The sequence below is a fragment of the Diabrotica virgifera genome, chromosome 7 (assembly GCF_917563875.1).
Source record: "Diabrotica virgifera virgifera chromosome 7, PGI_DIABVI_V3a".
Taxonomy (NCBI): Eukaryota; Metazoa; Arthropoda; class Insecta; order Coleoptera; family Chrysomelidae; genus Diabrotica; species Diabrotica virgifera.
Window position 1 is genome coordinate 39332 of NC_065449.1, and position 12360 is coordinate 51691.

Here is a 12360-nt window from a genome sequence, read left to right on the forward strand (position 1 = left end):
AGTTGAGTCCGCGAGTCTTTACCCGTGCGTCATCATTTAAAGCATACGAAATATGTCGGAAATTTACTGAACGCAACGGCAAATGGATATTATTCCGACCACGAGTTATTATAAAATTTGACGTTATCAAATAAATAGAATGTCAAATTTAAGTTTTGCTTTAAAATTTTGGTGCATCATTACACCTACATTTGAAGTACATACCTTAATAAATTATTTTATTTTCATTGATTAATAAATAAATAAACAATTTATAAAAAAATTCAATAACATATTTTATTTTCTTTTTGTTATTTTATTCACTTTGGCGGAACCTTAAACACAAGCATTCAACTGTGTCAACAATGAGATTAGCTTTGTACGTCGTCAAAATTTATCTTAAAAGAACATAAACTTATCACAAAATTTCTAACTCCAATATAAAATTAGTTGGGAAAACAACTGTTTGTATACTATTAAAAACTTCAAAATGCAAAAACTCGACAAAATAACAGCAAAAAATTCAACAAACTGACAGCCACAAAAGTAAACAAACCAAAACGTCAGATATTGTACTTAAAATATGTGAAGACATCCCCAATCGTCTTTCTTTGTACCTATCTCTTTTCAATACATTGAGTCTTAATCGTTTATAAAAATAACATGTGTTTTTACTTAAATAACAGGCGGCAGCTGGTTTGTCATTAATTTCATGCGTGCAAGAGAATGATGCTAAATAAAAAGTATGTGTTTTATCTCACCAGGTATTAATGACGCACGGGTAAAGACTCGCGGACTCAACTGTATAAAGGTTTAAAATTATGGAATAAATTCATTTTTTTTTTTTGAGAATAGGCCACTTTCGAGAGACAGGTCGATTTTTATTTTTTAATTATGATTTTTTGACATATATGCCATAATAGTGACATCATCCATTTGGGCATGATGACGTAATCGATTATTTTTTAATGGGTATAGGAGTCGTGTGGTAGCTCATTTGAAAGATTAATCAATTCTCCATTCAGTAATATAAACATTAACATCTGTCTCGGTATTTTTCTCCAAAGTGACCTATTCTTGAAAAAATGAATTTATTCCATAATTTTGAACCTCTCTGTACATATACTAAAAGAGACAAAAATCTATTAGGACGGACAACCGAAAGCATAAAGGTGAACATATCCAACAAACGATTGAAGATAACAAGAGCCTCAAGGTTCTAAGGAGAAAATTAATAAATGGCAAAAAAGAAACTTCGACTGACTCTTAGAGACAGGGTTGAAAACGAGGAAGGCAGACGTCATACAGCGCATAGCATGGTTGAAGTGGAACTGGGCGGGTTATGTGGCCAGAATTAATGAAAGTCGGTGGACCCAAAAAAATTACAATGTAGACACCACGAGCGGACTGAATAAGCAGAGTTAGACCAGCTACACCCTGGTCTACATGATGAACAGACAGATGACGTCAAAAAAATCGCTAAGAATTGGCCGCAAGAAGCTCAAGACCGACAGAAGTGAAAGAAATTAGGGAAGGCCTATGTTCAACTTTGGATGCAGAAGGCTGGATGATGATTTTTCATAACAATCTTTACTAATTTATAGGCTACTGCTAATATGTATAAAAAATAAAATATTTAAAAATTTCAAAAAATTTCTTTTTTTTCTGCTTTTTTGCTTATAACTTAAAAACTATTCATTTTAGAACAAAGTCGTATAGGAATAAAACAAAGATAATTAAATTTTCTATCAGATGCGATTGGTTAAAAATGTCTTAATTTATCACCCTTGCTTCAAAATAACAATAAATATAAAATAAGGGGGCAAAACAAGCGTGTCTTTATTCAATGTTTTTCCATCACTTAGGTTACACTTGGAACCTTCCTAATTCGCTTAGAAAATTTTGGTAATGTGCTAAAACCGTCCACCAAATTTCATTAAAATTGACTTACTAGATTTTGCATAATAATTTTACAATCTAAACTTTTTTTAAAAAATTAAATTTTTTTAAAATCTTGCACAACAAAAACTAGAACATACAAATAAAAGATTTTTCATTTTTTTTACAAGTACTCCACCTATCTAATGCACTTTACAGAATTGAAATCGGATTATTTTAAATGTTTCAATTTTTATGTTTTAAAGTTATAAACAATTTTTTGGCTTATAAACAAATTAGTGCTGTGGCCAGGAGGGTGTGCTACGGGCTCCTTTATTTAGATGGACTTACCCAATTTTTTTTTATGTATTTTGACCCGTAGAACACGAATTTTTTGAGTAACAGTTGATCCGGATGTCGATAAGATTGTTATAAACAAAGAACTTGAGGAATTACATGACATCGATTTTTCGCAAAATAAAACATTTTTTTGTATTTCTTGGGTAATTCTAAGCAAAAAATGTTCTTACAAGTTTTTTCGTAGGATGCATAGTTTTCGAGATAAACGCGGTGGAACTTTCAAAAAATCGAGAAATTGCAATTTTTGAACGCGAATAACGTTTGATTAAAAAATAAAATAGCAATTCTGCTGACAGCATTTGAAAGTTTAAGTCAAATTATACCGGTTTTAATTATTTGCATTGATAAAATTTATTTTTTTATTATTAAACAAAGCTATTTGTTTATAAGCCAAAAAATTGTTTATAAATTTAAAACATTGCTGAGGCCCCTTAAATAATCCGATTTTAATTCTGTAAAGTGTATTAGATAGGTAGAGCACCTCTTTATTAGTGATGTTGATTATAGTTACTTTCGAGTACTCGTTACAAATCGTTACTTTTGTATAAAGTAATCATTTACAGTATTCGTTACTTTGATTACTATGATTACTTTTGTATTTGAGTACCGGTAATCATAATATGAGGTAATCATGATATTATCGAAAATCGTATTTCTCAGTAGGTAGGTATTTTGTATAGGTATTCCGATATAACAAGTAATTATTTACAGTATTCGTTACTTTGATTACTATGATTACTTTTGTTACTTTTGTATTTGACTACCGATAATCATATCGAGAATCGTATTTCTCAGTAGGTAGGTATTTTGTATAGGTATTCCGATATAACAAGTAATCATTTACAGTATTCGTTACTTTGATTACTATGATTACTTTTGTTACTTTTGTATTTGAGTGCCGGTAATCATATCGAAAATCGTATTTCTCAGTGGGTGGGTATTTTGTATGCCCCCCTAAATGCCCTCGTCTAATTCTAATAAAACCAATGCAATACATACAAAATTAAAGTTGTTGATCATACTGTAGAAACATTATCATTTCCACATTTTCCGGTCAGTCTAGAAAGTAATCAAGTGTACTGGCTGTAGATACAATAGTCGATACTCGCTCTGATACGACTGGTACGAAGTAACGAAGTAATCAGAGTAATCAAATTAGATACAATAGTCGTTACTCGCTCTGATACGATTGGTACGAAGTAACGAAGTAATCAGAGTAATCAAAGTAGATACAATAGTCGTTACTCGCTCTGATACGATTGGTACGAAGTAACGAAGTAATCAAAGTAATCAAAGTAATCAAAGTAGATACAATAGTCGTTACTCGCTCTAATACGATTGGTACGAAGTAACGAAGTAATCAAAGTAATCAAAGTAGATACAATAGTCGTTACTCACTCTGATACGATTGGTACGAAGTAACGAAGTAATCAGAGTAATCAAAGTAACGATTTACTTCTCTGTATAGTAATCGTTACGTTCGGTATTCGTAAGTAACGAGTACTTTGTAACGAATAGTTACTTTTTCAACATCACTACTCTTTATATGTAAAAAAATTAGACAACTTCTAAATGGTCTACTTTTTGCTCAGAAAAATTTTAAAAAATACCTTAAGACATTTTGTACCAGTCGTATATCATACAAAATTCAATTATCTTTATTTTATTTCTCTACGACTTTGTTCCAAAACGAACCGTTTTAAAGTTATAAGCAAAGAAAGCAGAAAAAAATCGATGTTTTTCGAAATTTTTAAATATTTTAATTTTTTTATTAATGTTCCGGGCATATTTGAGAAGGATCATAAGTCAATTATTATTACTGAAGGTGTCACCTAACTTTATCTGCAAAAGTCCGAATGCCACCTCTCACATCCAAAAATAGACGTTTTTTCGCAGATCCTTACTGGTCTACTGTGTGTTCTACTCACATTTGCAAAACTTTAAATATATGTATACAAAAAATTCGGACCACACAAAATTAGGGCATTGGGCCATGTAGGTACCGGGCTCTCGGAATGCCATGTGTTGGGGTTTGACAATCATAATATTACAGTCACCCTCCAGGGGCGTAGCGTAAGAAGTTAGTTTGTTACAACATAAAATATAAATAATAAATTTATAATTACCTTCCTTGTCTAAACGTAGGGAACTTGTTTCCACAAAGAGAACATGAATATCGAAGAATGCCATGGCACTGTATATGATCACAAAGAATATTGGAATTTCTAAAAGATTTCTTACAATGGACGCATACAAATGGCTTGTTAGAATTATCTTTATCTTTACACAATAGTGACTTGGCTATGTGTTTCTTGAAGTCATTTAAGTTAGAACAAGAGAACTCACAAGCTGCACATCTGAATAATTGGTAACCGAGAAGACCAAATTTCTTTTTTGATTTGTCATTTTCATCTTCAGAACTATCCCCAAAATTCTGGGAATTCACAGATTCTCCTAATTCCAAAGGATCGACATCACACTCTCTCGATTTCTCTCCTTGCGTTCCCCCACTGAAACTAATTTGTTCTAAAGAAGTTTCAGGCATTGGCTCAACTGAAGGTTTCTGCTTGGATGATGGGGATTCTTCAATCATTATATTTTGTAATTTCTTATCACTTAAAGCTGTAGGCGACGGCATCTCTATCAACGTGTCAATATCTAAAGGATCTGTTAATGGTGTTGAAGATTTGGATGGTATCTGTAAAGTATAATGTATTTTAAATTACAAAAAAAACTGAAAAATTCGACTTACTGATAATTACCGGAAAATTTAAAGATTTGACGAAACATTTTAAATTGCATTTTGCTAAATAAACTGATGCAAGTGTGGACCCTAGTCTTTCATCGCCAAGGGAAGGCTTCACATATACAGATGATACCGGGAGACGGGAGAATGAACACCCAGAGTTGACCAAAACTAGTCATTAACGACGACAGCAAGTGGTCTGAAAATTATCTACAAGTAGAGAGTACTTGTAGAAGTGCACTGGAATCCACAAAAAAGTGTTACAACGGCGATGAGAAAGACAGAGGATAACCACCTCACTATTTTGTTCTAAGTAAAAATTATAATGGAATTCATTATACATGTTTGTTGGATTAATGAGGTGAACTGGCCAGCGGCTGATAGATGTAACAGATAGGGATGGACTTGAGCCGAGCCGAGCTTTTGACAAGCTTGAGTTTGGCACGAAATTTCACCAAAACCAATGAAATCAACTACAACGGAACACAGCATTTTCGTTGGAGAATTTCTTCTCCTGAAAATTTTCAGGAAAAAAACATATTTTCAGCGTTGTATGCAATGTTATTATAGAATATTAATCAAAATTAAAGTCATTGGAGCAGAAAGAGTAAAACTATTTCCAATATTCGAAATAGTTATTTTCCTAACTAGTGCGGAAAGTGATACTTTCACGCACGAGACTGCCGTTGACCCGAACGACGCGATAGCGGAGTTCGGGCAAGCAGTCGAGTTAGGAACAATATTTTTTCTATGGCTGTATGTTTGAAAAAAAGCCACAAAAAATAGAGTTATATCAATTTTTATTTAGAAGTGAAAATACACACATTAATTCTTTGACAAGGTTGTCAAAACCAAACTTTCAATATAATGGGTTACCACGACGACGATTCAAAACCATTGTAATTGTCTACTGATCTGACTTTTAAATATTATGTCAAAATAATTTTATTTCATCGAATTATCAGTAGTAATTGCACAAGAGCTCTGAAATTATTGAATTTTTCCCGAGTGACACTTTTGACAGAGATGTCAAAGTGTCACGAGAGCAAAAATTCTATATTAATTTCAGAGGTCGAGTGCAATTTGTTGCGATTATTTCATTAATAAAACTGTTCAAAACCAAAATTTTATTGTAATTTATATAATATGTAAGTACCATTAAGCACACAGTTTTTATAAATATTTGACGATTGAAAGTCATCACTTTTATAATTTTTAAAACATTAATTGCCATTAATGTCACTGAATGTATTTTTTCGTACCAACGAAGGGCATCTGACGTAATACACTTAACGACGGGAGATTATCAAAAATTATCGATTTAATTCAGATTTCTGTAGCTTTCTATTGGTCAGAATCTCCTATGAATGAAATAATCGCGCTAATTTCATTAAAACATGAACACAATAAGATAAATTTGAAATAAATTAGTAAATAATATCTAAATATTAGTTTATTGCATGTATTATAATATATTACCATAATGCCATATTTCCAGGTATTTTACTTTCCCGTACGCCGTGCGGGAAAATTTACTTTCACGCACGCCCTGCGGGAAAGTGCAACTTTCGGAAACGAAATGCGTGCGTGAAAGTGGCTCTTTTAGCACGGCCGTAGAAGAAAATATTATAGTAAAAGTTGATATAGTAAAATGCGTACCAAGTGCGTAATCGTTGCATATTACAATTATTAAAAATAAAGAAAATATTTGTAATATTGTGAAAAAATAATAAAAATAGGGTATTTTGTTAGTCGCTTTTAATTTATACATATATCTAACGTAAATTATACTTACAAGACTTGATGTTGTAGGTAATGCTGGAGATCTATTGGCATCTGCAGAATTAATATTTGAATCAGCGTATGGGCTACTTTTAGGTGGAGAAACTAGTAAACTTGGGCTATTAGGTAATTTTAACTTCAGTTCTGTATTATCTGATATTGTGTTTGTAATATTTACAATTTTTCTTATTTTCGTAAATGCTTCAGGAGTATTAAACACGTTGTGTGGCTACGAAATTAAAGCATTGTAAATTCAAATAACTACTTAAATACATAGATCAACAACTAATAATATTCGGAATAAATGTGCTCATGCAAAAAAATCTTAGTCCTGTCGTCAGGGACGAAAATGCCTCTTAACATCTAAAAATTGTACGAACAAGCTGAATTTTGCTGCGAACCTCAATTTTCAAAAAGGGAAAAAAGGAAAAAGGAAAACATCGATTTACCAAGAAATATGTAGGTACGCCGCACTGTGGTTCCAAATGCTGAAAAGGTGGTCATGAAGCTTTAAAAGCGTATATTGTTCATAAACTTCGGAATTACTTTCGTACTTAAGGGTTTTTTGGCATCGCTGATTACGAATCTGATATTATTTTCTTTGAAAAACAAAATGGCAGATCCAACATGGCAGAAATTGAAAATATCAATAAAAACGTAAATTTTTTTGTTAAATTTGGTAGTTTAATGGCGGATCCAATGTGTAATAAGCGTCATTTCACACTTTTTGTGTAAAATGCGCTCATAAGATGACATTTAAAATGGCCGATCGCTTCAAGCGTTGTTTCTGAGAGAACGGTTCTTTCTACACAAATACTGGTAATGAACGTTTTTGTTCAAAATTATCTCAGCTACATTTATTGTTTGAAACATTTTTTTCTACGGCGACAGATTCTTTCTAAATCAATGTTTTCCGGTTTTCAAAATTGCTTGAATCTATTCAAATTATGAATACAACCAACGAGTATGGAACCTAACATGTTATAAACATAACATAAAAATAAGATATGTTGATATCAAAGTAATCATGTGCAAATCATCATTTCTGGGACACATATAAAATATGTAGATGGTGTTTTACTTAAAAAATATATACTGATACTTACCATTTTGGGACTGATAAATCTAAACAGTATTTCTGGATAAAGATTTGGATGTATATTTGACAAATGATGATACATCGTTTTGATTTCACAAGAATTGCTTGTGCAATAACCACATTGGTATACAGATACGTTATGAGACATTGACCAGTGTTGTAATAATTTTGCATGTGTTACTCGACTGGTACATGATTCATGACCACAAGTAAAAAAGTTATTCTTATGTGCTTCCTTAACATGGTCTGAAAATTCATTCTCAAACAAAAATTCCAAATTGCAACCTAAAATTATTAACATGATTAATTGTTTTGTCTAAGTAAAATAAAGTTATTTTATAATATATAAATATATATACAGTATGTCCCTGTAAGTTGTATCCATATGGAAAACTTTTTTATTATTCATTTTACGAATTACTAATTATTAAATTACGAAGTTATTCTTTATAAAAAGCTCTGCATGGTCCAAAACCTAAGATTTAACCATCAAATATCAAATTTTTGAATATTATACGAGGTATGTTAAAAAGTTTGAATTTCACTCAGGAGTAAAGTAGCTTTGTTTTTCGTAATATTGGAAATTGCTATTATGAAAAGTTGTTTGGAATTAAAAATTATATTCTAATATGCAATTACATCCTTCTAATTAAAAAAAAAATTTTTTTGAAAAGTTATGGATAACTATCATTATTTTTTCAGTTATTTCAAGTCGGATAACTCTTTTATTATTAATTTTACGAAAAAAAGTGATTGTTAATAAAAAGTTCTGGATGGTCTAAAACTTAAAATACAACCATCTTATATCAAATTTTATAAATTTTATACGAGGTATGTCAAAAAAGATAAATTTAGATCAAAAGTAAAGTACCTTTATAGTTCAGAATATTTCAATTAGAAGGATGTAATTACATACTGAAACATAGTTTTTAATTCTAAATAACTTTTCATAATAACAATTGTCGATATTGTGAAAAATAAACGTATTTTACTCTTGAGCGAAATTCATATTTTTTTACATACCTCGTATAAAATTTATAAAATTTGACATAAGATGGTTGTATTTTAGATTTTAGATCATGCAGAACTTTTTATTAAAAATCACTTTTTTTTTCGTAAAATTAATAATAAAAGAGTAATCTGAATTAAAATAACTGAAAATAATGTTAGTTGTCCATAATTTTTCAAAAAAAAAATTTCAATTAGGGTGTAATTGCATGCATACTAGAATACAGTTTTTAATTCCAAACAACTTTTCATAATAGCAATTTTCAATATTGTGAAAAATAAAGCTACTTTACTCTTGAGTGAAATTCGAACTTTTTGACATACCTCGTATAATATTAAAAAAATTTGATATTTGATGGTTAAATCTTATGTTATGGACCATGCAGAGCTTTTTATAAAGAATAACTTTTTTTCGTAAAATTAATAATAAAAAAGTTTTCCATATGGATACAACTTACAGGGACATACTGTATATAGTCGAGGAAATGAAGCTGAAAAAATGGCAAAACCTCGCAATTTTTTCGTCCAGCATCGATTTGTACAAAAACTTGGGATTAGGCTCATTACACCCTCTAGTTCATTTTCTATATTGAGCCGTTGTACGCTTTTGGTTTTTTAAGGGTGAAAACTACCCCTAATTGTAAAAAATTATAAAATAACATTTTAAACTTTAATATTGTCAACATTTGGTTCTTATTAGTTACATAATGTTTGTTTTATGCTTTAAGATATACTATCATAATATTTCAACCCTTAAAACCACCCTTTTTGGAGATATATAAAAAAATTACTTATTCTCAAAAGAATAATTTCGGCTTGCATCGATTTACATAAAAATTTGGGATTAGGATCATCTCACCCTGTACTTCATATTCTATATCATGCTTAAGGGCGTTGATTATTTTTAGGGGTGTAGACTACCCCTTATTGTCAAAAATTATATAAAAACATTGTAAACTTTAATATGGGTAAAATTTGGTTTTGATTGGTTAAATAATGATTGTTTTATACTTTAGGATATAATATAATATTTCAACCCTTAAAAACCACCCTTAACATTACAGTTTTTATAAGTAGATATTTGAATAGATCTATACAGAAAAAAGTAGAATTAAAGAATTACAAAAACATTAATTTACACAAAAATACGAATTTACAAATATATACAAATACAAATCCAAATAGTTTTTTAGTCATCTTCCAGTATACGAATCGGTTCTGTGGTATTATACATACATTGAAAATTATCCATAAGCGGACTATTCGAATTTTTCGAAATAAAAAATTCGTTTTATAAACATAGCTCCTGCATTTTTGGCGATAAAGAGTTTTTTCAAAAATGACTGTAGGATTTTTGAAGAGTTATAAGACTCTGTAAACTAAATTCCGTGAGATCCCTTAGTTTTTAATTAGGGTGGGTTTAAAGGGCTCGAATAAGGGGGTCTTTGCTCGTAAATAGAGGATTTATACAGCTATATCTCGCTAACTGTTCACTGCAATGAAAATCTATGTACAAAAGAATTTTAGTTATTAATAAAGCTACAATTTAGTAGTCCATGATTTTTTTCGTATCTCCAGTATTTTCGGAGAAATTTTGAAGTTAATGTTGGAAAATGGGAAATTGCAAAAAATTAATTTTTCTTTAAACTCCAATTTTTCTAAAATTAGGCCTTTTAAATAAATCAAACTTCTTGGGTGTATTGATAATACAAATATAAAAGGAATTACAGAAAGGTAAAGACCAATTTTTAATTAGGAGGGTAGTTAGGTGGTTGTTTTCACTGATTTTTTCATAGAGCAAAGCAGGTACAATACCGACCTTTTTTTGATCATTTATGTCGCTTAATTTTTAGACTTTTTATTATTATTTTTTGAAAGGATTTACTGTATACTTTAAAAAACATTATTTAAGTTTTCCTCGAAAAAAATGCAAAGTTTTTCCGTTATTTGGCTTTGAATATTTCAAATTATGCATTTGACGAAAAAAGCTAACTTTTACCATGCCGTATCTCGGTTTGTATTGATCTTAAAGATAATAGAGAAAAAGAATTTGGTTTGTGTTACTAAAAGATACAATTTTGATATCCACAATTTTTTTGATTAAATGCATATTTTTCGAGGTATTCTTACAAAACCCTCTAAAAAAGTCGATTTTTTCGTCAAAAAACTGTTACTTTCAAGCGCGAATAACTCGAAAAATATTAGTTTTACGAAGAAAATGTAAAAAACATTTTTTTCTAAGAATTACTTTTTACATCGATTTACATGGTTAAAATGTAATAAAAAATTCCCGCCCACGAGATGGGGTGGCAACCACCCCCAAGGTTTTAGCGTACAGCGGCATGATATAGAAAATGATCCTTGGACTATTCCCTACCTTCTGTGAAAATTTCAAGTAAATCCATGCTGGACGAAAAAATTGCGAGCCAAAATGCTTCATTTCCTTGACTAATATATATGTTTATAATATTTTATAATAAAAAATAGTAAATTGCAATTCTTCTTCTTATGCAATCCACTAATGGATGTTCGCGATCACGTTTGACCATTTTTCTCTATCCCTTGCAGTATGTATTAGGTCTCCTATGTTTCTTAATCTTGTCTATTGTTTGACATTACGGAGCCATGACATTTTCTTCCTTCGATCTTTCCTTCAATTAAGGTTTGCAGAAACTGGTATCTTTCGTTTCTAATTAGGTGCCCCAGGTATGCCGTTTTTCTCTGTTTAATTGTGCATAGCAGTTGTCGTTCTGTACCAATTCTTCTCAGGATTTCTTCATTTGTTATTCTTGCGGTCCAGGGAACTTTAAGGATTCGTCGATAAATCCACATCTCAAATGCCTCTAGCTTATTCATTGTGTTTATTTCTAAAGTCCATCCTTCCGTGCCATATAGGAGCACCGACCATATAAAGCATTTCGTGAATCTTAGTCTTAGGCTTAGGTCAAAGTTAGAGTTCGTAAAGACGTTTCTGAATTTCATGAATGCACTTCTGGCTCGTTTTATCCGACATTTCATTTCCATATGCGACATCCAGTCTTCACATAGCCAGGTTCCCAGGTACTTAAACTTTCTTACGCGCTCTACATCTTGGTTGTTATATGCTAGTCTTGCATTTTGATGTTGACATAATTGACGGCTGATTATAAGGAACTTCCGTCTTTTTATGTTGATTCTAAATCCCATGTTCTCGCTATGTTCTCGAATTTTATTGAGGTTTTGGAGGTTTTCTATATTGTCTGCTATTAAGACCGAGTCATCCGCATATCGTATATTATTGACCCAAATTGCAATAAGATACCACAAATAAAAGCACCAAATATTAAATGGAATCGTCGCATCAATCTTGATTATAAACAAGAAGAGCGAGAATAGAGGTAGCCCGACAAAGGTTTATTAAAAAGAAAAGCTTATTTTGTAACAGTAGCGTTAATATCAGCCTTAGATGTCGTTTTCTGCATTGCTATGTGCGGTCAATACTTTTATATGGAACGGAGGCTTGGACACT

At 30.9% G+C, this 12360-nt stretch overlaps 1 protein-coding gene across 2 annotated transcripts in view; it reads right to left on the reverse strand.

The window, feature by feature from the left end:
• The window catches only part of LOC114328441 (uncharacterized), a 58308-nt gene that overhangs the window by 17653 nt on the left and 28295 nt on the right, over positions 1 to 12360 (reverse strand). For both annotated transcript variants that reach the window (XM_028277290.2, XM_028277291.2), the window contains exons 6-8: positions 7852 to 8129; positions 6759 to 6974; positions 4344 to 4915 (exon numbers count right to left, since the gene is read on the reverse strand). In XM_028277290.2, coding sequence (XP_028133091.2) covers positions 4344 to 4915; positions 6759 to 6974; positions 7852 to 8129 — 1066 coding nt within the window. The remainder of the gene's footprint in view (positions 1 to 4343; positions 4916 to 6758; positions 6975 to 7851; positions 8130 to 12360) is intronic.